The sequence below is a fragment of the Rattus norvegicus genome, chromosome 17 (assembly GCF_036323735.1).
Source record: "Rattus norvegicus strain BN/NHsdMcwi chromosome 17, GRCr8, whole genome shotgun sequence".
NCBI classification, from domain to species: domain Eukaryota; kingdom Metazoa; phylum Chordata; class Mammalia; order Rodentia; family Muridae; genus Rattus; species Rattus norvegicus.
The window spans coordinates 12,565,620-12,591,595 of NC_086035.1; the positions used below are offsets into that span (position 1 = coordinate 12,565,620).

Consider the following 25,976-nt stretch of genomic DNA (forward strand, 5'->3'; position numbering starts at 1 on the left):
CCATCCACTCATGCACACGCATGTGCATGTGTGCATGCATGGTATGGTCACTGCAGTTCCGTGAGCCTAGGTTTCCGGTGTGACACATGAATATGACGCCAGCGTGGCCTTTTGGGATTCTCGCAGACATAGCTGTGTAATGTGTAGACAGCCCCCGTTAATCTGCTCGTTGTGTGTTCGTGATAATTCTGCTATTCCAGAGTCTTGCGGTTTTCACTGTGTGACCTACTTTTGTTAGGAAAAATTAAACTTTTCATGTCTCCATCTCTGAGTCATTGTTTGGTTGTATTTTGGAAACATTATTTTTTTTCATGTTCCCTTTTTCAATAATATTTTGCTGGCTGGATGGTAACGCCTGGCATTTGTGAGAAGGAAGTATGTAGTGGTTAGGTTTGAGGCAGAGTGTGTGTCTGCTCCTAAGGATGCTCGGCTGTGTCTTAAGCCCTTAGGCCCCTCACTGAGGGAAGCCCCCCTTATCGCTCTTCATGTATGTGCACTGCATCATGTGTGTGTGTGTGTGTGCTGTGTTCTGTGCACGGCATGTTATGTGTGCATGCCAGTGTCGTGTATGCACACTGCATCATGTGTGCGTGCCGCATCATCTACCCCTCATTGTCACGGCTAGTTAGAGAGCAGCGCCTTCACAGTTCTCTCTTCCCACTTCTCTGTGGTGTTTTGAAGAGGACTCATTAGCATGTTGTTCCCTCTCCTCCTCAGCCTGGAAATGATAAGGATGATTGTTGGCTTTTGAAAGCTCTGAAGGCTTTCTAGAAAGAGACAGAGAAAGGGATGCATGTTACGTGTTGCATGGTCTGCCCTGTTTGCAGGGATGACCAGCCCCGGAGGCCTACCTACTGGGCTGACATCCCTTGGGGAGGTTGCTAAGACGGTGACCTCTCCCCTGTGTCTTATCTCTCTTCAATCACTCCACCGAGTCACGCCATGCCAGGGGCAGCCCTCTCACCGGGCTCATCAGTGCGGGACACAGAATGTAGGTTAGAGGCAGAGGGAGCCTGCAGCAAAGGCCTTCTCTCGTCCCTGAGAGGCTTAGAGCCAGACAACAGGCACAGGCTTCCTGGGTTCCTGACCCACAGAACCCGTGAGTTGAGAGACGGCTGCTCTCATTGTAGAGTCCTCTGCAATGTGCCATAGCTGACTACCACAGCCATGGGGATGATGAAACGTCTTCTTGGTAAAGAGCTTGTCAAAGACACAGTAACCACTGAGCTGAGTTTGGAAATACTATTGCATAATTGGTTTTCAACATTTAAGAAGTGAGGAGGTGGGGGAGCTGGAGAGGTGGCTCAGCAGTTAAGAGTGTGCTAGCTGGAGACACCCAAGATCAGCTTTCAGCACCCAGATGATGGCTCACAGCTGTGACTCCAGCTACAAGGGGATCCTCTGGTGTCTGTCCACTTACACATGCACACACGCATGTGCACACACACAGGTGCGCGCGTGCACACACACACACACCTATTTTAAATGTAAGGAAAACACAGAAGGAGCTCACAGAGTGGCCTGGCTGGGTGACAGCTCATGCCAGCCCTCAACTATGGTCGGTGTGAAAGCTGTGTTTCCAGCAAAGCCACTGTGTCCGAGAACCTCACTGGGGCCCTTTAAGGCCAGGTTCCTCTGTGTCACGTTATGTAGACAAAACACCTGTTCCGTGTGGTAGACTAGGTAGTCATCACAGAAAGAGACCCAGCCTCTTGGTGTCTGTGATCATCTCTAACATGTTCGTGTGCATAGGAATTGAAATGGGAGAGTAGACATGGTCACAGGCGTGTGGTGGCATGGTGCCTCACGATGGCAGCTTGAGGGAGCTAGCTGGTGCCATACAGGGCTCAGCGGCTCCCTCTTCCTGGCAGCAGCTTCTCTGGGGTGCTGCCCCTGAGAACTTCAAGCCACGTGGGATGACGTGTTGATGGTGGAGGCCTGCCGCTTGCAAGGTCTCCGCTTACGTGAGACCTGCAGACTCCACTTGGCCCAGAGGTAGCCATTTGTTCACTGGATGCCCTGAAGACCCTCCTGGAGCTCAGCCTGCAGACTGCACGCGGTGCAGAGGGGTACTGGTAGCGGCTGGAAGTGGTCAGAGCGCTCTTTGGCTGTCTTCCCATAGCTTTCCAAAGGAGGACTGTTCATCTGGCCTGCAGCAATGCGCTTTTAAAACATTAAGAGACACGGGCTGATTACGGCTCCGGGTGTAGCTCTGAGGCCAAGCTCTCACCACAGTTAAGATGGTCCTGGGTGAGAGCCCCAGAACCACAGAAGGAGAAGCTAAGACGCTTAGAGCGATGTCTCAACTAATACTTTTTGTTAAAGAAAAAAAAGTCCAGAGAAACGTTTTAAAGCGTCATTTTGTTTGTAGCTAGTGAAACTCTGGCGTGCCCTCATCTAACAGGGTGAGGTGCCAGTAGGAAAGGCCTGTAGTGAAGCGGTCTGAGACACTAAAGCCGCATCAGGTCGGCTCACTTGCTGCCAGTGGCCCAGTTGACCTCGTGGAAATAGCTGATGTGTAAGCCGCTTCTTCCCGCCCAGTCCTTAAACGTTCAGTGAGGCGTCAGCAGGAACCAGCAGCCAGTTGGTTTTTCTTCTCATATGTTCTAGTGTTGGGTTCCCCACACCCACTGCTCTCAACATGCCCGAAGCATGGAGAGAGCAGAGAGCATTCGGACGCTCAACAGTGGTCACAGATCGAAGGCTGCGTACGACAGTGGCTTTTGTGTGACTGCGACACAGAGAAAGTCGGTCGTGTGGTCACAGGGCCCTGGTCTCTGGGAAGGCTTTGCCTGAAGCCTCTGACACAGCTCTGTGTGTCTGCTGCACGAAAGGGCATTTACTGCAGTGTGGGCTCTCTGCTAAGAGAGAGGATTTATAAGCAGTTCCGGAGTCAAGGGTTACTGCTGATTCTGTTGGTAAGATTCCTTGCTGTGACCTGTCTAGCTTTCAGCCTGAGGTCCACGTGCCGAGTGTCCCCATTTATGAGCATAGATTCTTTTTTCTGTGAAGTCAAGAGGAGGGAAGGATGGAGGACAACCCGCCCAGGCCAAGCTTGACGCCTTTACAGTTTACATTTCACACCAGATGGCTCCAGATTCTGTTCAGTTGTTTGTGTATTACGCTAGAACTGAGGGTGAACTGTCGAGATTTCTTAAGGGAAGTTGTCTATCTGCTGTCCGCACTTAGCCTCGAGGAGTGGGAGAAGGGCTGTCAGCTCACCACTGGCCTGAGCTCTTGGCCTGCCTAAGGCAGCCAAGTTTACAGAGGGTAACAACTTACTGGGCTTAAAAATGGTATCCTTCCCCTGCCAGAGCTTGCTCCACCCGAGCCTCTGCCTGCCTTACGTAGTGGGCCCTGGGAAGGCTGCTATCTCAGGGTTTGCTGCCTTCCGTTAAACAATGGAAATCATCAACCAGGTCTGACATTTCCACCGTTCTTCCGTCCCACTCAAATAACGTGTAAACGTGAAGTGTCAGTGACGTATAACCAAATCGGTTTTGTCCATCAAGCTTATGACTGCTGATTGTCTACCCACTTCCACCCCACCGGAAACAGAGGCCCAGTTTAATTCCTCATGCCCACCCCCCTACAGCTGAGTGCAAGCCAGCTTCGCCAGTGAGTAGCCACAAGCAGATATCACTGGCCATTGTTTCATTAAGATCTCCCACACGTGGAGGGCTTTTCCTTTTTCCCTCCTCCCTTTCTTTCTGCAGACTTTATGGCTAGGTTTCGGCAGCCATGTTGGGTCCCTGAGCTGCCCTAGGGACGGGAAGATGCAAAGTGTGGCTGACAGCAATGGAGGAACACAGCGGGAACCTGCTTTCTGAGCTTGTGGGAGCATTTATCATCTTTATGCGTCCTTGAGAAAATTAGTCCCCCCAAGTGCTTGATTTTGGCTTAGTGGGCTTCAGGTAGCAGTGAAACCAGGATGGTAAACTGTATGTTTGCCTTGCTGAAGAGGCTGCATTTAGTGACGTGGGCAGTGGGAAGGTTGAAGGTTGCTAGGATCACATGGAATACCAAATTAGGGGAGCTCCCTCCCCTGGCTCACCCTGGGGACATAGCCTCAGCTCAGTGCAAAATATTTAAGAACATATTCAGAACATGATTGTGGAACCATGGCTGCCCCACATCTACTCAGGCACCACAGAGCGGAAGTGCTGTGTGAGCGTGGATCAGGACCTCACCAGGGCCCCCTGGCTCTCCCCATCCCTGGCTCCAGCTTCAGTAGGGAATTCATAGTGTTTTCAAGTGCCCAGTAGGTTAAAATCTGCAAATTAGTAATGATTTTTAAGGAATAAATGCTCTTGATTGGGGCCGGAGAGATGGCTCAGTGGTTAAGAGCCTGTACTGCTCTAGAAAGGACCTAGGTCGAGTTCCCAGCATGCATTTGGGCAGCTCACAACTACCCGTAACTCCAGCTCCCACAGACCTGGCCCTTCTTCCCAGCCTTCTCCCCAGAAGATGCTGCAGTGAGTTGGTATATGGGTTAGTGTGTGAGCCTCTGACCTGTGCTGACCTGTGTTCACCCTAAACTGGGCCGTGGGTCCTACTCTCTTTCCTTGGCTCACTCTTGGGAGACCTCCAGGACAGAGCTAAGACCAGGTATGGAGTCCTGACTGCAGAGCCGGCTTCCTCAGGAGAGAGGAGGGCACATCTGAATGAGGAGGAGAGTGAGTGAGTGAGTAAGAGAGTGAGTGAGTGAATGAGTGTGAGAGTAAGGGGAGTGCAAGTGAGAGTGTGAGTGAGAGTAGAGTAAGTAAGCGTAAGAGTATGTAAGTGAGTGTGAGAGTGAGAGTGTGAGTATGAGAGTGAGTCAGTGTGAGAGTGAGTGTTTGAGTATGACAGTGAGTGAGTGTTAGAGTGTGAATAAGAGTGGTTGAGTATGAGTGTGAGAGTGAGTGTGAGGGTAGGGTGGGTGACATTCCTACTAAATTAGAATGCTCTTTCAATCCACACATTGTCAAGGACTCTCCAAAGTTTGTGAATGGAACTTGTCAGAATTTGGTAATGTCTTCCCAGGCTGGAATAGAGGCTTGAGGGGACTGTTTCTGGTAGGTGGATCCCTGGTAACCCTGCTTGCCTGTCGCTGGTTTCTAGCATGGCACTGGCTATTGCAATGCTGGGAGGAAGCCTGCCTTTGCCAGACCTGCCTTGCCCAAAGAATATTCCAGGTGTCCAGGTGCCCACACCACTCTGTGATATGATATTCTTATGTGCTTTCCGTGTTACCAGTGGGGTAACTCCAGGCAGTGCAGCCTTTCTTCAGGCCCTGTTTGAATTTTGGGACTTCTTTGGAAACATCATGTGCTGTTCTTCTCTCCCCACCCAGGAGGGACACAGAGATTACCACGTGCCATCGGGATGGCCCTGGCAAAGGAGCTCATCTTCTCTGCACGCGTTCTTGACGGTCAGGAGGCCAAAGCCGTGGGCTTGATCAGCCACGTGTTAGAACAGAACCAGGAAGGGGATGCTGCCTACAGGAAGGCGCTGGACCTGGCAAGAGAGTTTCTACCTCAGGTACCATGAGAGCACCTGTGTCCATTTAAGATCAAGTGTAGCACCCATCTCACACACCAAGGTGGCCCTGTCCTGCCTCAAGTAAAGCAGTTAAAATTAAGATTTGAAAGTAATCTGAGGGTTGCATTGGATACGGACACACACACACACACACACACACACACACACACACACACACACACACACACACGGAGAGGATAACTTCCTAGTAAGTTGCCTTTGCTTGTATACCAACTCAGTACTCTAAGTCATCTCTCTGGAGAGAGAGCAATGGGCAAACCGCTGTCTCACATCCAAGCATGTGGAACGACACTGTGTCCCACAAGTCAGGAGACCACGTGTGCACATGCCCACAGAGGCCAGGGTTTGCCGTTGGTGTCTTCTCCCATTGTCCTCCACCTCACACACTGGAGAGGGATCTCTTTCTTGGGCCCTGAGCTTCATAGTTCAACTTATCTGCCCAGTCAGCAGTCTGCTTGTTTCTGCCTCCCACATGCTGGGATCGAATGCAGTCTGCCACACTGGCTTGCCATCCGTGTGGGTTGGAGATCTGAGCTCCCAGGAAGCGTGTTACCCACTAAGCCCTCTCCTCAGCCTCAGTGTTGTATTTTAATATAAAAGGCCATTGGATTCGAAATCTAGCAAGTTGATGCTCACCTCCTGTAGACAGATGTAAATCAGGTCAAAGAACTCCACTGTGGCTGTCGAGGATGGCTGCCTCTGGGGGGATGACAGCAGCTGAACTTCCACAGTGCAAATGTGGCTGCTGTTCTCAGGGTGTCTGGTTCTTCCCTCATAACCTAGACATACCCGAGGGCACGTCTGTGTGTCCCACTGTCCCTGCAGTCAACTGTCCATGCGACAGAAGAGAGGTGCCAAATACGGAAACGAGGCTCGGAGCCCCCTTGACAGCTCTGCTCATCTCCAGCCTGACCTTCTGGCATTGCCACCAGTTAGCGTGGTGGTGAGCCAGCCGACTTCCTGTACTCCCCTTGCTTCACTTGTGGGGACAGTAATTGAGATGTGCTGGGCACTCAGAGGACGCACACCTCCTGCTGCCCTCAAAACCCAGTTTGATCAGTGACAGCCACTCCGGAGTTGAAGCTCAGAAAACGAGTTTCCGTTTAGCATCTCAGTTGCTGTCAGCCGATCTGTGGGTCCAGCACTGGGAATCTGTGAATTATACTGAGGAATCCCTCATAATTTGCATTAAGTGATAATTAAAGCTTGCTCCTTTCCTTTGGATTTCAGGGGCCTGTTGCCATGAGAGTGGCCAAACTAGCAATTAACCAAGGCATGGAGGTGAGTGCCGGAGGGGAGCTGACTGCTCCACACAGCCAGTCCTCTGTGTTATTCCCTGCTCTCCAGAGTGCGCTGTTGTCATAGTGATGGGCGTTGCTGGGGTTCCTCCTAGGGCCGTAGCTGCAAAATTCAGGGTCCCCCTATAGCCTATGGGGCCTTGTTCCCTTTGACATTGCTTTAGTGGAGTCATCAGCCAGACCACACCTCTCTCAGTAGTTCATGGAGGGCTGCTTGGCTCCATGCTGTGTATTGCATTTTACCTGGAATTGTGTGGAGTTTGTGTGCAGGGAGAACCAGTGAACCCAGCTGGTCTGAGGGGGTTTGGGTGTCACACTGGGAACACGAATTCGAAGGAGAAGGATCCTAGACTAGGAGAATGGCAGACAGGGCAGATTCTCATAAACTGGGGGGTGGTGGGGACAGGGGCAGGGACAGTCTCTGTGCGTGTGTGTGTGTGTGTGTGTGTGTGTGTGCGTGCGTGTGTGCTTGTGCATGCATGTGCTTGCACGCTGAGACCAAAAGAGACTGTCAAGTGTTCTCTTCGGGCTCCATATTACTGCTTTAAGGCAGGGTCTGTCCTTGAACCTGGAGCTTTTTTGGGTTTTGGTTTTTGGGTGTTTTGGGGGGGTGGGTATTTTGTTTTGTTTCTTGTCTAAGTTGGCAGCCATCAAGCTCCAGTGATCTCCTGTCTGCACCCCCCACCCTCCAGTGCTAGAGTGATAGGCGTGTAGGCCCATGCCCAGTTTCTTACGTGAGTGCTGGGATCCGAACTCAGGTCCTCATGCTTGCATAGCAGGCACTGTCAGCTGGCCGAGTCTTCTCTCCACATTCAGTTACTGTGGGCATCTGAGAAAGTCCTTTCTTCCCCGCATGTAGGGCCCTCCAGAGCCTCCTTGGCGGTGAGCCAGTGTAGGGAGACTGGGTTTGCTTGCACTGAGTGCTGTTTCATAATCACAAGTATTCGACTTATTTCAGTGGTTTAATAATCTTAACAATGTTTGCAGAGACACCTCACAGCCCTTATCCTATGCCAGGCAAACCTTCAGATAGCACTCACTCACCCCTCACTTGATGAACACTGAAACCAGCCTCTTGTCAGACATGCCTCTGAAGCACAGAGCGGTCACACGACCTTCCCAGGTTACACAGCTCCCAGACGGTGTGTCAGGATGTGAGTTCAGGAGCTCGGATACAAGACTCAGGCTTGCACTACTTCTGAGTAGACGGGCTATGCAGGAGGACGGTTATTCAGGTCGGGGCTATTTGGTTTGAATCTGTATTGACTCTACCTTATTCCACTAAGGTGAATTATGTTTTACTACCCCCAGGTTGACTTAGTGACAGGGTTAGCCATAGAAGAAGCCTGCTATGCTCAGGTATGTAATGTGGTCACACATCCAGTGAGTGTGTGCGTTGTCATCCTCAGGGGCGGGTCCATCTGGGTTGGCAGGAGTGTTGCTGAGATTTTACAGGGGTCCCCTGCCGTGTGGTGGTGATATTAATGGCTCGGTGGCTGTTCCTGGGGTTCCAAACCCTGTTTCTTCACAGAAAAAGAAAAGTATATGGTTATAGTGATACATACACACACACACACACACACACACACACACACACACACACACACACACACACAAGCAAAAGCCTTTGTCAAGATGCATAGTCTCCATCAAAGCTCTCCCCAGACCTGCGCTGACAGTGTGCTTGCCTGTCAGGGTCAGGGCAGGGGTGTCGCCTCAGTGACCCGTCAGCATCAGGTCAGGAGCTGAGCGCAGGCAACAAGACAAGACCACGAAATGGAAAGCACACATGCTGGAAAGGTAGCAACGAGGCTACTGACACAACCATCTGAGGCAATTCAAGGGAATCAACAATGGGAAGCTCTCGTCGGATGTCACCGCAAAATCACACCAGTCCCGCATGCCTGTAGCAATACATGGCTCTCTTCTTAGTAGTCAAAACATTTAACCAAGTCCACACAAGCTCTAGAGCAGAAAACTAGTAAACACTGGTGGCAGAAATCATGCCTGTAGCATTAGAAGTCTGTGTTTGTGGGAGGGGGACTCAGCACCCTTTGGAAGTCAGTCCTGTGGGACACCTTTAATCTCAACGCTCCAGGGACAGGGGCAAAGCAGAGGCAGGCATGAATTACAGGACAACTAGGGAGACACAGTGAAGTGCGACCTTGTCTCAACTCGAAGACAAAACCGTACGTTTAATTCTGTAAGAGCAAGCGTTTCGGCTCATTACTTTAGGAGTAAAAGGTTGATTCAGCGTCCAAAGACACGATGCAGAATAGATAGCTCGGTGTGGCGAGATGAAGTGGGAAACCAAGAGCGCCCAGGCCCAAGACTTTGTGGCGCTGGAGAGAGAGCTCGTAAGTGCATCCAAGTCTGAGTTAGACTCACACAGCCCAGCCACGGACACTGTAACTAAAGGACGCCAGCCACTCAGGGCAACGTGGAGAAACATCTGGGCATCCACGTACGTGATGCACAGCCTTGCCCGCTGCACAAAATGTGGTTCCGTCCGAGTGGCCAGGAAAGTGGAGTGTGGAGGGAGCAGCTGTACAGATGGTGTGGGCGGAAGCTCGCCCTGGTTATGACTGGCAGAAAGGGGTACTGGGAGCCATCAGAATATGGTCTTACAAAGGCCTCCCATTTAAGACAACACATGGAGGACTTTTAAGGCTGCATAGTAAGGGAGTGAAAACCCCCCTCAAAAAACGGACAAGAGCTCTGAGTAGCGGCCTTGCCACAGAAGGTGAGCAGGTGGCAAACCGCCCCCTGAAGCTGGGCTGCAAATGCCCGTCATTTGGAAACCAAAGACTATGGAGTGTGTGTTCAATAATAGATTTCAGAACAGTGGGCACTGACACTGTGACTGCTAGGGTTAGTGGTTCAGTGACCACAAGACAGATGTCAGTTTGAGGTAAGGCCGAGTGTCCTCTGACCATGTCGCCCAGCAGCTGTGCCCCTTGATGTTTCCTGAGACAAGGTGAAGACATATGTGCCCCAAAACCTGCCACTAAACTTTGTTCACCATTGCTAATCTAGAAGCAATCGACGTATCCTTCACAGTCAGGTCTAGAGGCACAAGACTAAAATTCAAGAAAGATCAAGGTTAGCCTGTGGTAACTGGAGACTTCGAAGGTGGCCTCAACTATATAGTGAGACCTCGTCTCAAGAATAAATAAATAAAATGATGTCCTTCTATAGGTGAATAACCACCCAGTACATCTGTGCGGTAGAATATGATGTCCTTCTATAGGTGAATGACCACCCAGTACATCTGTGTGGTAGAACATTGCACAGCAAGAACAAGGTGGGATCTGTCAAGTAACAAAATGGCGTAAAGGAACCTTGGATTCGCAGTGCTCTGTGAAAGGATTCAGTCTGAAAATACTGTCTACGGAGTGACTCCCGACACCCAGTGACATTCTGGAGGAGGTATTTGGCAGGTTAGGGATGCGTACATAGAGAACAAACGATGCTTGGGGCAGCTGAGCCTTCTGTACACTGTGGGGACAGATGACCCACCGATCGGACAAGTGCATGAGAGTGCCTACTCTCCACGAGGAAGAGCTGTGCCCTTTGATCCAGGCTGTTGAAACTGGTGGCCCAGAGGGAACACAGGGGTCTCTGCCTCTCGAGCTTTTCATTGGTTTAGCCTCTGAAAATAAAATGTATCACTTTTAGAGCGTAGTAGAAATGGAAAAAAGGTCTAGCATTAAAAATAGTTTGGCTACATAGTCCGGAGACTTGTTCAAAGGACAGGAGGACTTCCCAGCAGCCGCCGGTGGCTCTCAGAGTTAATGCTCGACACGCTATTGTGCTTTATATTTTAGTATGTGCCATGTTTTGTCTCTCTCAGACCATCTCAACGAAGGACAGACTGGAAGGTCTTCTTGCTTTCAAGGAGAAAAGACCCCCTCGCTACAAGGGAGAGTAGGGGGAGCGCCCGAGACGCCCTCCCTGGAGTGCCAGAAGTGTTTCAGAGCCGCCCCACGCTGCCACGGGGAATCTCGATGACCAAAGTGGAGAGTGGGTTCTCACTACACCTGGAGCAGGCCCGTCTATACTCAAGCCACTGTGCGCCATGTCCTATTTATTCAGATTTATAAAGCTAGCCATGTCCGCAGTCAGAACACATAAAAATTAGGTGTATGTTTTTAATATTTCCCGCATATCAGGCTTTGTCGTTAATTTTTTAATGTGAATAATTTATATTGCACACTCTAGGGAATAATCGATTGTATGTCTACTGTGCTGCATTAAGAAAATAAAACTATTTCTGTATCCCAAAAATGTGCAGTTATACCAAATGAATCGCTGAGTACTTATGTGCATGCGAGCACGCCAGTGCCTGTCACCTCCCGAGGACCTGGGTGGGTGCTCCGAGGGAAACCTCCTAGTCAGGAAAGCCAGTGGAGGGAGATTTGGGAATCTGCATCTTGCCCCTGGCCCAGCCTTTCAGAACCGATTTCAGAGTGACGTCTCTCTGCTGACCCTGCTGAGGAACCATGTGGCACGGCCCCAGAGCGGGGGGTGGAGGGTTGGCCCATCTGTAGCTCTACCTAGCTTCAAGCCAAGTCTTCGGTAGAGGTACCTGATAATTATTTACGTCTGATTGTGATGTGTGCACATGGGTAGGTGAGGGTTGTGTGCAAGTGTCAGTGCCTGTAGAGGCTTTGGGTCTCCCCTGAAGCTTAGTTTACAGGCAGCCAGTGTGGGTGCTGGGAACTGAACTCCGCAAGATCAGCAAATGTTCTTCGACCCCAAGCCAAATCTCCAGCCCAAAATAAGCACCTTTTTTAAAAAAGCTAGAAGCTCTGATCTTTTGTGGTTATCTCTTTGACTTCTAGGATTATCTCAGATAGTCTTTTGTTTTCTACACTGAAAGATCTGTTTTTCCCCACCAAACAAGACTTATCCCCTTCACCAAATCCGCCCTGCCAGGCGGGGTCATTTCCCAGCAGCGTTAGGAAGGACGCTGTCCAGCGGTGGGGTGTCGGTTCTTGGGTACAGGGCAGCTTATTTGTGCTGGCTGTGGCCCTGTCCCTGCTCCTCCTTCATGTCCACTTGGATGGCATGACCTCCACTGGCTCTCGTTTGGAGTCCAAAGATCCTGACAGGCTGACATTTTAAAATAATAAGCCCATTATTTGTGTACTGATCTGGTTAAATATTAACTGGCAAGTATGTCTGTGGTCATTGGGCTTTATCAAGGAACCAATTGAGATCATTTTTTTTCACAGCATGTTAAAAATAACTGTGGTACACGTGTCACCAGAGAAAACACTTGGACGTTATTAGTTGATCATCTGAAAAATAAGAGCTATTCTACATTAATGGAGTAGGGCACAGATTGCGATTAGGGGACAAGAACGAGAGTCATTTAAATCCTTTACTCAAAATATCCCTGTTCCGGGCCCTAAAATTCCTACGATACCCATCTTCTTCTTGTCCCAGCCCTCCTTTCTGAGAAGTTCAAAACTCGCCTACCCTGCCCTGCTGGAGGACAGCACTTGAACCTCAGTTCCTCAGTTAGCGGTTGGTGACTATCTTGTGAATGTTCGGGGCAACAGGAAAAACAGGACCTGACAGGAAAGATGGAGTCATCCAGAGACGGTGCACACAGACATCATGGAGGGACCAACCTGTCTCTCTCTTGTTCACACCTTGAGGAGGTGGGTAGGAAGGCAGCCCTTCCTTGGTAGCTAACAGAGCTCTGAGGACAACCGCTGACAGGAACCAGCACGGCTGTTCTTGGTAAAATCCTAACCTAAAAATGTCATTGGGCTGACAGTGTGGGCAGGTGGTGGAGGGCACACTTGAGCATTCGTGCAGCCCTGGTTTGAACTCCCAGCACCATGATTACAAGTGTTATATACCACAAGGGTATGTCGAGTATATTTACATGTTTAAGGGTGTGTTGATAGGCTAGGGTAGCATATTGTCATGCGGATGACTAAATTAGGAACCTACCAGGTGATTTTCACACCATGTGACTCTCCATGACATTTGGTCAAGGGCTCCCACTAGCCTCCTGTGGTTCCCAGAGGAGATGAGCACAATGGACCAACAAGTCAGGGTTGACAACAGCCCAGAACTGGCGACTCAGCACTTTTGCGCTTACAGCCCAGCCAGATGACATAACCACACTAAGGCTTCGACGGGTGTGCTGTCTATACAGGGATGTGTCTCCTTCCCAGATCGATCATCTCATGACTTGGGGAGATAAAGGAGGTGTGCTTATCAGATAGTGACAGGCAGGCAGGCAGCAGAACTGACACTCCTTGGCATTCCCCTGCCCTATATGCTGTACATGTTCTCACACCAGTGTTCACAAATCCCTCGGTAAAGTATGTTATCCGGTTCTGGTTAAAGGAACTGAGTCGGGAGTAGAAGCTGTGCTAAGTGTCTGTGTGCAGGGTCCTGGTGCTCAAAGACAACAGAATACTTGGAGAGACGTGTGGATGCTAAGGGTGAATTGACCTCTTCTGGGAAGCCCAGGGTGGCCTGTCCTTACATCTCACACTGATCCACCACAGGGACAAGGTCGCGCCTGAGAAAGAACCACACTGCTCAAGAAGGGACCCCATCAGGGTTCGACACCCTGGGTTCTTTTCCTGATGGATGGCATGCCCCATCTCTCCGCCCCTGGTCATGCTGGACGCTGTGCCCAGCCCCCGACTCGAGATAGGATTTTATTGTGTAGCTCTGGTTGGCTTTGAACTTACAGAGATCAAGTCACTTCTGCTTCCCAAATGCTGGGATTAAAAGTGTGCATCACCATGACCAATCTTGTGTCCAGTTCTTAATGCCCTAGTTTGGGGGATGATCATGGCCGGAGTCACTGGTTTTCTGAGGGCACCCAGGAACTCCAGGGCCAGCTTTGGCTCCACAGATACCAAGAGCAAAGCCAAAGGCCAAGCATCTTCTTTTGTCAGGGGGGTCAGTAGTTGCTGTTGATAGGGTTCCAGTCACATCGCACCTGTCGTCATCATTGTTCTGTGTCACACAGTGGTGTTGATGGCACTGTTTGTAGTTCACGTTTCAGAGGAGACCAGCTGGGCAAGGAGAGAGACCCCACAACTGTAGCCAGCCTGGGGACATGTCTAAGAAAAGAGGCCCTGGCCTAGTGGTCTAGTGGTGGTGACACACACCTTTAATTCCAGCACTTGGGAGGCAGAGGCAGGCAGATACCCGAGTTGGAGCCCAGCTTGTTCTACAGAACAAGTTTCAGGACAGCCACGGCTACATGGAGAACCCTGTCTCAAAAAAACAAACAAAAAAACGAAAGAACAAACAGAGGCTCTGGCAGCAGCCAGCTCACTGCCTGTCAGTTTCCCAGGCCTTGCAGGATGGATTGGAACCTTTAGAGGCTGTCGTTGGGGTGGGAGGAAGTCTCTGCACGGCAGCTGCCCAGTCAAGGAGGTGAGAATTGAAGGCAGCAGGAGAAGCAGCTTGAGACACCCATACACACGGCCCTTTAAACAGGAAGTGGATAGTCTCAGGCAGGGCTACTGGGCAAGGACTGTATTAGGTGGAAATGGGGGCCAGCTTTTGTGGAGGGCACAGCTTGCTGCCTCAGCGTGGACGAGGACTGAGGTGGGAACCTCTACCTTTGTGGAAGATGCTGGCCTCAGGTAGTAGGCAGGGGTGGGGGTGAAGTAGGAGAGTTGGGAGTGGGAGGTAGCAGACAGTCAGGCCTTACAAGTGAGGAAAACAAATATGGCCTAGGTTGGGTCTGTTGGCTACTGTGATCCTTAGGGTAACCCATAGGGTGAGGAGTTTTAGCATGAAAATTGACATTATTGTGGGCAAATAGCCCAGTGGACAAAGAGGATCTGAGTTCAGGTCCTAGAGCCCACATTAAAAACAAACCAAAACAAAACCAGAAGAACCCTGCATGTAGTGTCACGCTTCGATCCCAGTGTTGAGAAGTCAGGAATGGGGGATCCTTAGGACTCACTGGTCAGCTATCTGGCCTTTTAGCTGACTTTTGGCCAGTGAGCAGCCCTGTCTTACAAAACAATACAGATAGTGCCTGGGGAACATTATGGTCAAAGTTGTCCTCCAGTTTCACATACATAGACACACCTGAACACAAACCTACTCACGCATGTTCCTGTATACACACAAACCCGAATGGCGTGTTTACAGTACCAGTTTAGAGGGCCTGGGCATATGGCTTGCCTGATAAGAAAACTGTATTTTCTCATCAGGCCCTGGTTTTCAGTTGCCCCTCTATGGCTTCCTGTGACTGGTGGGCCACCTGATCAGGAGCGGGACTGGACTGAGGGCAGACAGCTGTCCCGCCTAGGGTTCTGCCCACTCCTGAGTCCTGCTGTCAAGATGCTTTCAAAGGCTTTGGGGTTGGGGATTTAGCTCAGTGGTAGAGCACTTGCCTAGGAAGCACAAGGCCCTGGGTTCGGTCCCCAGCTCCGAAAAAAAGAACCAAAAAAAAAAAAAAAAAAAAAAAAAAGGCTTTGGCCTCTAAACGTCAAGGTCTAGGGCGGGTAGAACATGTCGGGGCTCTGCACACAGCAGTGGGGGCCGGTTTGGAGCAGGCACCTGCACCTTCCTCGGAAACACAGGAGCCCTGTGTCATCGGGCAGCAGCTGAGGACTGAAGGCCTCTGGAGCTGGCGTTCACCAAGAAGGTTCTAGAGACATTTGAAAAGTTGGCAGCCTTGCCCTGTTGACCTTTTCAAAAGGAATGAGTCACTCCACTTTTGGCTCCAGAGCGGGTTGAGTGAATCAGTTGTGCAGTCCTCAGAAAGCAAAGTGTTTGGGCAAGCAAGAGAAGTCCGATGCCTGGCAGCCTCTCCCTCGTGGAGTAATATTTCTTCTTAAGTTGTCTACTAAAAAGGCTTTTTATGAAGCCTAGAGCTCACTTATTAAGAGGGCCATCGTTTGAATGCATTAAAACGTAACTACAAGATGTATGCGACATATTTCAAAAGACGGGCAAGGATGGCGGCATTTAGCTGGACGGGAAGAAATTCTGGTGGCAAACAGCTACGATATAGTTTGGGGGACAGGATCACATGTAGCCTGTGGCTTTGAACTTACTAGGTATCCAAGGATAACCTGAACTTTTGACCCTTCTGCCTTCATCTGCCCAGGGCTGGGATTACAACCTTTCACTACCATATTTGGTTTCCGTGGTGCTGGGGCTCAAATCCAGGGCTGCGAATATGTATCTAAAAGGAGACTGAGCCTCATCTCCAGCCCCAGCTAATTTATTCTTAGCATCATACGGCGACCGACTGACATGCTCAATACATGAAATTAATTTGCTTTTTATCTAGTCTTTGTGGAAATGTCTAGTGTTGGAAATGACCTGTTAATCTGCTCTTGAGAAATGACGGGTACACGGTGTTTATCGGGCCCACCGGTGACACCAGTGCTCCAAAGAACAGCTGTGTTGTTGTGACGACACACATCACGCCCCCTGTGACCTGTGGTTTCAGTATGCCCATGTGAACATCCTGTATACAGACACATGTGTCTCTTGGGTTCCCTGAAAAACAAAAACAAAAACAGAACAGGTTTAGAAATTGTATTAAATTGTGTTTGAAGTTCTCCAGGCATAAGAGTTGAGGCACTAAGAAAAAGAGGCAAATCTTGGCCCTACCTCAGCCCAAGAGGGCATCGGATCTCCTAGAACTGGAGTTAGCGAGGGCTGTATGTATGCACACATCTATGTATATACACATGCATGTGCACATGCACATGCACACAAACACATATGCACACACATGCACATGTATACACATATACACAAACATACGTACTCACATGTGCAAACATGCATGCACTGCACACACACATGTGCATGCACACACATGCACACATGCTCACACACTCACATATACATACAAATACATACAAACAGACTCACACACATACAGACAGACAAACACACACAAACACACATACTCACACATGCACACACATGAACACATGCATGTGCATGCACACACATGCATACACACCCTCACACACTCATACACACACAAACACATATAAACACACACATCAAATGAATGGATAGATGAATTTTTTAGGAAGTAAAAACAACAGGGCCTGGGGAAAGGGGAGATAAGGAAATAAGGAACGAGAAAGCAAGAATATAGGTTAAAGGTTAAGAGCGATAAAAAAGTAATAGTCATAAAACCTAATCAAGCAATTAAAAATATAGATACGAAGATGTAAATGAAGTAAAAATGAAAATGAAACAAAAATAATAAACATTACTAATTCCTCGAGCTGGGAGAAATGTAGGTCCTCATGCTCCGAGGTGTCTTTACAGCCGTCCCCTCTGGTGGGAGAACAGCCTGGGACTCCAGGTTCGGTTGCAGTAGGTCCAATGGGCCGTGTGCGGGCTGCCATCTCTCTGTCTCATCCCTGCAGATTTCTGCCCAGGATTCGGCCCTCAGGAGGTTCCCAGCTTCCTCGTGGAATGCCCCCTCCCACAGTGTATGTCCATCCTGGATGCTTTTGTCCTCTGTGTTGCGTGGGCACCCTGATCGCCAGTGGATTTCAGTGTTCTGGACTGTCAGGGGGCCGATCCTGCACTGGTTTGCTGATCTCCTCTGGCTGCTTTTCTGCCAGACTCCCACTGTGTGCCGGGGCTACTGCACTCGCGTGTTTATATTGGGGTGAACTTTCTTCTGGTGTCTGTGTGGTGTGCCTCTCAGAATTGTCATTGTGCTTGATGGATGATTTGTCTGTCTCTCTTTATCTCCCCTTACTCTATGTCTGTCTATGTGTCTGTCTGTCTGTCTCTGTGTGTGTGTGTGTGCGTGCGTGCGTGTGTTTCTGTTTCTCTTATGTGTGCCTGAATCTGTCTTTGTTTCTCTGTCTGTCTCTCTGTCTCTGTCTCTCTCCTTCACACACACACACAGACACACACACACACACACACACACACTCCACAGGATGTAACCCAAACCCTCACACATACGGACAATCCCTTACCACTGAATTATGTTTTCGGTCCTCTTTTACTAGGTAATAAAATCTCACTAACTTGCCCACGATGGCCTCAGACTCCCTCTGTAGTTCAGGCAGGATTCCCCTGCCTTAGTCACCCCTCAAGTAGCTAGGCATACAGGCCTGTGCACATCATCTAGCCTTGTCTGGCTTTTCCCGTCTGAGCTAGGAGTGTGTTGGCTGGATAACACACTCAGTGCTACTCCGACTGGAGCCTGGTTTTCAAGTTTCTTGGGTCTGTGGGCTTCAATCTGGTGTTGGACTTGGGGTCCGCTTGCCCACTGTCCTCTCAGGTGTCTTCCTAACCCACTCCCTAGTATTCTGGTCCTCCATGTTGGTATACTCAGGAAACCTCATGGGCTCTTGAGGTCTTTGCTTCTCTTTGGTCTTTCTTCTGTCTTTGGAGTTGACTGATTCTCCTGCTTCAGGCTTAACCTTTCCTGGGCCGCCATGGTGTTGCTTTGGAGAGCTCTGGGTGAGCACTGCACATCTGGCTGTCGCTTTGACTTTAGGAACCTTGTTTGGTTCTTCCTCTTCCCCGGTGTCTTTGTGAATCCTTGTTTGGTCAGCCATCATTCTCACACTTTTCTCTGACTTTTTGCACATACTTAAAAGCATTTTAAGAGTGTGTGTGTGTGTGTGTGTGTGTGTGTGTGTGTGTGTGTGTTACTCTTTGCCTTTCTGGAAACAGTTCCTTTGTGCTATTGAGTTGACATCCCATGCTTTATCTCTTAGATCGTGACAAGGCCAGTCCTGAATGTGAACTGATCAGACTTTGGCCAGGGTTCTCCATGCAAGTGCAATAGCATCCAATGGTCCTTTCTGAAAAAGAAAAGGGGATGGGAAATAAAGGGAGAGGAGGGGAGGGAGGAGAGGAAAGAAACGGAGGGAGGGAGAAGAAGGGGGAGAGGAGGAAAGAGGAAGAGACATGAGAAGGAGGGAGGGAAATGTGAGTGAGGAGGGAGATTTGAGGGAGGCGGGAGGGGAGTGAGGGAGGAGAAAGGGATGTGAGGGAGGAGGGAGGGGAGTGAGGGAGGAGAAAGGGATATGAGGGAGAAGATAGAGGGGGATATGGGGGAGGAGGGAGAGGGATTTGAGGGAGGAGGGAGGGATATGAGGGAGAAGATGGAGGAGGATGTGAGGGAGGAGGGAGGGGAATGTGAGGGAGGAGGAAAGGGGATGTGAGAAAGAAGGAAGGGGGTGTAAGGAGGGAGGGGTGTGAGGGAGGAGGGAGGGGGTGTGAGGGAGGAGGGAGGGGTGGGGGGAGGAGGGAGGGGTGTGGGGGAGGAGGGAAGGAGATGTGAGGGAGGGGGATGTGAGGGAGGAGGGAGGGGGTGTGAGGGAGGAGGGAGGGGTGTGGGGGAGGAGGGAGGGGGTGTGAGGGAGGAGGGAGGGGGTGTGAGGGAGGAGGGAGGGGGTGTGAGGGAGGAGGGAGGGGATGTGGGGGAGGAAGGAAGAGGGACAGAAGGGGCAGGAAAAAGGAAGGATACAAAGAGAAGAATGTAGAAAGGAGAAAATAGGAAGGACGGTGAAAGGAAGGAGAGGTTTGGTTAACTTTTGTGGTCCCTTCTTTCTGAAGTGTCAGAGAACCGGGTGTCTCCCCATTTTCTTCTGCAATGCCAATGGTGCTTGGCTCTGAAGTATTTTCAGACAGAAGCGTCTTGAAGAGCAAGGCCTGTGTGCCAGGCCTGTGGAGGCCCTGAACACTGCTCTCTCTTGTCCTCCCATCTCCCCGCCCCCCACCGCTCACACACACTGTCCATTGTCGGTGCTAATTACTGGCCCACTCCAATGGAGCAGGAGGCTGTGTTGATGTTACACTAACAGTTTATGCTTGACAAGCTCTCTGTGCATGTAATAATTACAGCATATTTGTCTTCGGTATTTCGCAAGCATTCTTTCTGGATAATACTGGCAGGATTAAGTAATGGTTTCTCGCCAGCGTGGTTGCTCAACGGCATTAAACACCGATGGAGGGCTATGACGTGCACAGCCTGGCTCCCCCACCCCTACCCCTCCGCCTCTGACCTTCTGCTTTTCTTACGTATAAAATAATCTATTGTAAGCCTCTGCCTATTGTTCTCATCCCAGATGCCAGGAAGTACTTCAGGAAAACATTTTGCTTTGGTGTTAAAGGACGGCCTTTACAGTGGTTAGGAGTAAGATGGGCAGGCAAGACACCAGGCTGCCAGCAACCAGGGACTTCAAAGTCTTCCTTTGGGAACTGGGGGGGGGGGGGGGGACGACTGACATTTATTTCTGCTTCTCGGTATCCAACTTCGGTATTGGCAACGTGTGCGTGGTGGGGGGCATGGTTGTGATTCTGTCTTAGAAAAGGTCAGCGGGAGACACGACACTGGCTACACTGTGCAGCCCCGCACTATGATCCCAGACTCGTGCCCGTGCTCCCGAGCCTGTTACACAACACAGCCCACAGCCTCAAGGCCATTTTGCACAAGTTTCTCCTTCCCCAAGTTTACAGCCTCCTGAGATCATTAACTCATGACATAATTCTCGCCCACAAACACGGGCCACTCAAACAGAGCAGAAAATTCCAAAATAAAGCACTTCAGAAATAGCGAGGCATTTTTGGACTTTTTTTTTTTTTTTACCCTTCCTGCACGACTCACGACTTTTTTTTTTTTTTTAAGCCACTGAGTGAAATAGAGAAGCCTACTCGGGGTTTCTTTTTTAAGCGTGGGAGTTTGGTGCGAGAGGGTTCCTGTGGGAACCCTCTCTTCTGCAGTGTTTTGATTTTACCTGTGTTCTAGCTCGCCATTGAAAAGCCAGGTCCACCGCTCTGTCTGACAAAGCTAAGGACTAAAGCACAGTGGCCTTGGCAGACGTATTCGGAACCACGAGGTGAGGCCTGACGTGTCTCCACACACAGTGGAAAGTTACTGCGGTGGCTGTTACCGAGTCCACAGGACCAGGAAAGTAAAGTAAATGCCATGCCGTGGCCGGCTTTTAATGTTATCAAGGGAGTTTGGCCCTGATGCGTCAGGAATCTTTGTTGTGAGTGGCACAAGTTCAAACGAAAGTGGCCTGGATCAAAGAAAATGTCACTTGGCCTGCAACCCTCAGCAGGAAAGGGCAGGACCATGGGGACAGTAGAACCGGGCTCTCAGGGCTGGAGGGACACCCTGTGTTTCCTGTCATGCCTAGTGGCCAGGGTATGGCTTCACTCTGGTCTGGTTTTACACGATGGCAACTTCCAGCCCACTGGAGATTGGAACTCAGGTTCCCAGGCACGCAGGCACTTTATCAACTGAGCAGTCTACCCCAGTTTTTTCCGTGCAGTTCTAAGGGTGACCTTGGCTCACAGCAGAACTCGGAAGCTTCCGTAGCCTCTGTCACGAGGGGAATGGGAAGGAGGAGGTGCTGGGAGTGTAAAAGCCCTTGGTCCAATGAGAACTTAGACCAGCTAGAAGTTTGAGCCACTGGTGGAGAAGCAGGTCAACCATGGGGACAGGACCCAGTGGAGGTGTCAACCTCTGAGTCAGAATGTTGGTGGATGGGGGCACGCAGAGACATGGTTCAGATAGACTGGCTGGGGAGAGGGAGTATTTAGACCCAGCACCTGTGGCCCAGCTTTCCCCACCCCTGCTCAGCCCAGAAAGAGTGGTATTATGACCTCTCTGGATAACTGACATGATGTCATGGGTAGCCCTAGTTACGCCTCTGCTCTAGGTTAGGAGGACAGTGTGGCGGACATTTGCCACCCTTAGCTGTGGTTCTGTCAGCAGCCCAATGGAACCTGGCTGGGTCTATCTAGGTTCCTGGATCTTGCATTTCTCTGTTGACCTCTGCGATCAGATCCTCCAGTGGGCAGCTTTTGAACCCCAGGAAAGCCCTTGAGTTGTCTGGTATCATCCCTGTTGCTACCAACGGAATAACTCCTCAACGTGCACTCTCGCTGTCTCCCAGTGTTTCAAGAGCGGTTCAAGAGCTTTGCAAAGCTCTGGCTTACCCTTATAGGCTGTTTTATGTGTTTTCTCCGCTGTCAGTGTTACGTATTATGAACTCAGTGAGGGGGAAGGGGAGCTTGGAGAGAAGTTGTGGGACTTTCAGAGCAAGGCAATCTGACCCAGCAAATGAACTTCTGCTAATAGCCTGGACTGTTTCCTAAATAAACTTCTGAGGAAGATAATTCAAGGCACCCTTTCTTTCTTCTGAACAGTTTGCATACCCCAAAGCTATGTGAAGTAGGAAGTGCCCATGTCCCCTTTCCTGAGCTCCTGTCTTCAGTGCTTTCCTACAAAGAAGAGGCTTTCGGGTAATCTGATTGGCCAAGGTTGGGTGGGGTTTGCAGGTGGAACAGTGGCCCTGCAATTCAGAAGGCCCTGGCTGCTCCCTGTGTCCTCTGGAGCGCTGCACACCCATCTCAGCCTCACAGCAAGTGAACACTGAGGGTTCCTACCTGCCTGGGCCCAACTTTTACATTCTGGCCAGTAACGTGCTTACACACTGACTTTTGAGCCACCCTCTAGAGAACTGCATTCCAGCTCCTCATAGCCCAAATATTTGGCTGGAGAGTAAGGACAGCAAATCCCCTTAGCTGAGGCTACCTATGTGCACCCCTGGTGGCTGAGGCTACCTATGAACTGGCTGCACTGTAAGACCGGTGACAAATGTCAAGCTGCTTCCAGGAACACATGCCCACGAGAAGTCATGGGCCACGGGGCTGTGCTCTTGGCAAAGACAAGCTCCACAGAACAAAGCCCTCAGACTCTCACTTGAGAATGACTCGTGTCCCGGCTCCCCCAAGAAGAGACTCTGTGTGTGTGTGTGTGTGTGTGTGTGTGTGTGTGTGTGTGTGTTATGATGGGTGCATGCACACTTATGTATGTGTGCATGTGAGTGCTGTGTGTATGTGATGTATAGATGTGATATCATGTATGGGTGCATGGGAATGGTGTGTGTATGTGATGTATACATGTGATGTGATGGGTGCATGCATGCTCATGTATGTGTGCATGTGAGTGGTGTGTGTATGTGATATGCACATGTGATATCATGGGTGTGTGCATGCTCATGTATGTGTGCATGTGAGTGGTGCGTGTATGTGATGTGTACATATTTGCATATGTGTTGGAACATGTGGAATGTATGGCAGGTGTGTACCCATACACGTGTGAATTGTGAACTGAGAATGTGCATGATTTCCTTCCACAGTCGTTTTGGAAAACAGGGCAAACACAACGCCTAGAGGCTCCAGCGTGCTGGTTCCTCACTCATGGGATATTGCAATCTCATGACATACAGGAGGGGTTCTGCTGGGATGGCACAGGGGCCACTGACTGCGTAGTGATGGCAAACTCCAGGGTTCCGAGACACCGGTGGTGTGTCCTTGCTACCCTGAGGAGCCACCCGCAGGGCTGGGTTTATTATCTGGGCTGTAAAATCTTAAATGCCCGTCACTAGCAATTTAATAAACAGTCATGTGAGGATCAGCCTTCTAACCTGGAGGAGAGCCGTGCCACCACAGATGCGGGTTACTCAAAGGGTGGACATCAGCAAGTTTAGCAGGGCTCAAATCGATCTGGACCTGTGGCCAGGTGGGCACACCTGCCTGGCACCACGATCTCCCACCCCGTGCCCTGCCCCCTTACCCTGATGCTACTTGCCCCCAGTCTGAAGAGCCCCACCTCTTAGGGGGGACTGTCTGACTCTTCTAATGTTACTCATATGTCAGACTGCTGCCCTCCTGCTGCGTTTCAGGCCCTGCTGCCTTTCCAGAGAAGAACATGAGTCACCACAGAGGCCAGAGAGGGAGGGAGGAGGGGCCCCCGGTCACCGGAAAAACAGAGCAGAGCAAGGGCCTTTTTATAGCTTTCTGAGTAGGCTTTCCTTTCCATAGGTTAATTTTTATCTGAACAACCCAGATAAGGTTGGATGGCCTTTTTACAAGAAAACTATTTAAATACAAGGGATTGTTTGGACAGCTTTTTAAAAGGCCAAGGGCATTTGCTTGCTTGCTTGCCTGTGTGTGTGTGTGTGTGTGTGTGTGTGTGTGTGTGTGTGTGTGCGTGCGTGCGTGTCTGTCTGTCTGTCTGTCTGTCTGTTTCGGTTTATAAACAGCATACATTGACAGTTAATGGCGATTTTTTTTTTAACGCTGTGTTTTAACATATCCCTTCAGTACTAATTTTGGAGCCCCCCAAACACAAAATTGTTCTTGTCCCAAGGGACTGAAGCCTTGGGAAGGTCAAGTATGCTCACCCAGACCCTTTGAGACCCTGCCCTGTGCTCCAAACAGATGGTGATTTTTCAAATCAAATGCTATTCTGGTGTACTGACTTAGGAAAATTATCTTAAAATAGACTTGAATGAGCAGAGCCTGCAGAAATAAAGTTGTCAGCTTCTTTCTTACTCCTGGAGGGGGTGGGGGACAAAGCTGTCAGCGATTTCCACACGTTGAGGAATCTGTGTACTTTCTTATTTTAGAGAAAGCTTTTTTTAGTGGGACTGTAATTGAGTCCCCTTACATCTTTTGAGTGTCAACAAATTACCATCTGTTCTAGAGCTACTCAGTTGTGAAGATCGGCCTTGCCAAATACCAAGGAGCAACTGCTTGCCACCGTGAGTGATCAGGCTGAGCATCTGGACCAGGGGAGTGTGGGCAAGGATCCAGTCTCCTGGACTCAGGTGTGCTGTGAGATCTGGGGCCTGACTCTGCTAGCCCGGGACAGCCCAACCTTAGAGGCTTTTGGCAAGGCGAGGTTGGCAGAGCTTGGAGCATCTTCACAGAGCATCTCGTCAAGAAAGAAGATGGATTTGGAGATGTTGGGGGCACTGAAGAGGCGACCTCAGCCGAGTGGGTGGGGCCGTAGGCTAGCGAGTTCGGTACAGTTGAGTAGCCATGGTGCAGCATGCTGGATTTGGAGGGGATGTTTAAAGTGCTCAGCTTTCTCCTTAAGGTAGTACCCGCCCTTCGGATTCCAGGAACCAATCAGTCTAGGGTTAAAAACAGTTCTACCTGTAGTCACACTGTAGACTTGTCCCAGCATGTCTTAACGTAGGCAGAGTAGAGCATCTGTTTGCTCAGCACTCAGACCCTCCGAGTATACATACAGGCCATCAGAAGATCAGGAGGCTCTGCACAGGCTGGACTTGCAAGGTCACACGTAAGGATGCAAATACCTACAGACATGGTAAAGCCAGTTCCTCAGCCACACCAAGAGAGCCCTGAACCTGCTGCAGGCAGTACGATGTGTGACAGGAACGGAGGGCCGTGGTCATCTGCCTAGTGCGTGAACGGTGTTCTCTGTGACATACGTCAGCGTGCCGAAGGGGCTGTAACAAGGAGAACTGAGCTCAGACCTCTTCTGGGAGACGAGCCTCTTGAGTATGGGACTCAGGAATAGACCTCCCTGCTTGGGGACTGGGCACACACAGTGCCCAGATTTGGTCCCCTTTGAAGGCTAAACTGTGACCATCCATGCTGCTCAGCCATTCCAAGCTCCTGATTCCCAGGTGGCTCTGCACCCTCAAGTGAAAGAAGGTGGCCCAGGCTTTCTTAAACTGGAAGCGAGTTGAGTGGCCGTAGGTGCCTAAGCTGAGCCCTGTAGCATGCACCAGAGCCCAGAGAATGCACTGGACTCTCTGTGTGCATGGAGCAAGCTGCAGAAGCTCCCGCTAGTGGGAGCTTCCCCAAAGCAGATTGCTGTCCTATGGTACCCCAGATTCTGTTCCCTGGTGACTTTGATTTTTTCCCCTGTTCTAACCCCTGCCCTGCCCTGCCCCCGTGTTTTATCAAAGTAAAGGAAATGGCCACCTGTGCTGCATGCATAGGTACACACTCCTGGCCTGGGCAGAATGACATCTCTGAGGACACCAAGGAAGCAGAGAGGCCAGTGACTGGATGGGTCTCCAAAGGGCCAGTGTCTCCAAGAGTCCCTCAACCTGAACGTCTACCAGTGACCAGTCGTACTCGCAGAGTCACCTAGGACACCCACAGTCATGACGGCTGCATCTGGCAGATGCCTTCGGTGACTGTCTCGCCTTGGTGGAACACGTGGTGGCCCTTGCTCTTCACCTCCATGGGTAACTGTCCAGCTCTCTGGAGGTCTCATGTTGGCTGCTGCTGGATCGCTTGACCCGAAGCTGTTTGTGAACTGCGCCGAGGCAGGAGGTGGGTAGTCTTTAC

General features: G+C 50.4%; 1 protein-coding gene across 6 annotated transcripts in view; it reads left to right on the top strand.

Moving 5' to 3' along the window:
* Nucleotides 1-11,129, top strand: part of Auh (AU RNA binding methylglutaconyl-CoA hydratase) — a 95,353-nt gene extending 84,224 nt beyond the window's left edge. For 4 of the 6 annotated variants that reach the window (XM_039095856.2, XM_006253675.3, NM_001399250.1 and 1 more), the window contains 4 exons: nucleotides 5,336-5,523; nucleotides 6,775-6,825; nucleotides 8,154-8,201; nucleotides 10,696-11,129. In XM_039095856.2, coding sequence (XP_038951784.1) covers nucleotides 5,336-5,523; nucleotides 6,775-6,825; nucleotides 8,154-8,201; nucleotides 10,696-10,773 — 365 coding nt within the window. In that variant the 3' untranslated portion in view covers nucleotides 10,774-11,129. Of the gene's footprint in view, nucleotides 1-5,335; nucleotides 5,524-6,774; nucleotides 6,826-8,153; nucleotides 8,202-10,695 lie in introns of those variants that run through there. The other 2 variants (XR_005495294.2, XR_005495293.2) reach the window with 1 other exon arrangement.
* The last annotated feature ends 14,847 nt before the right edge of the window (nucleotides 11,130-25,976 follow it).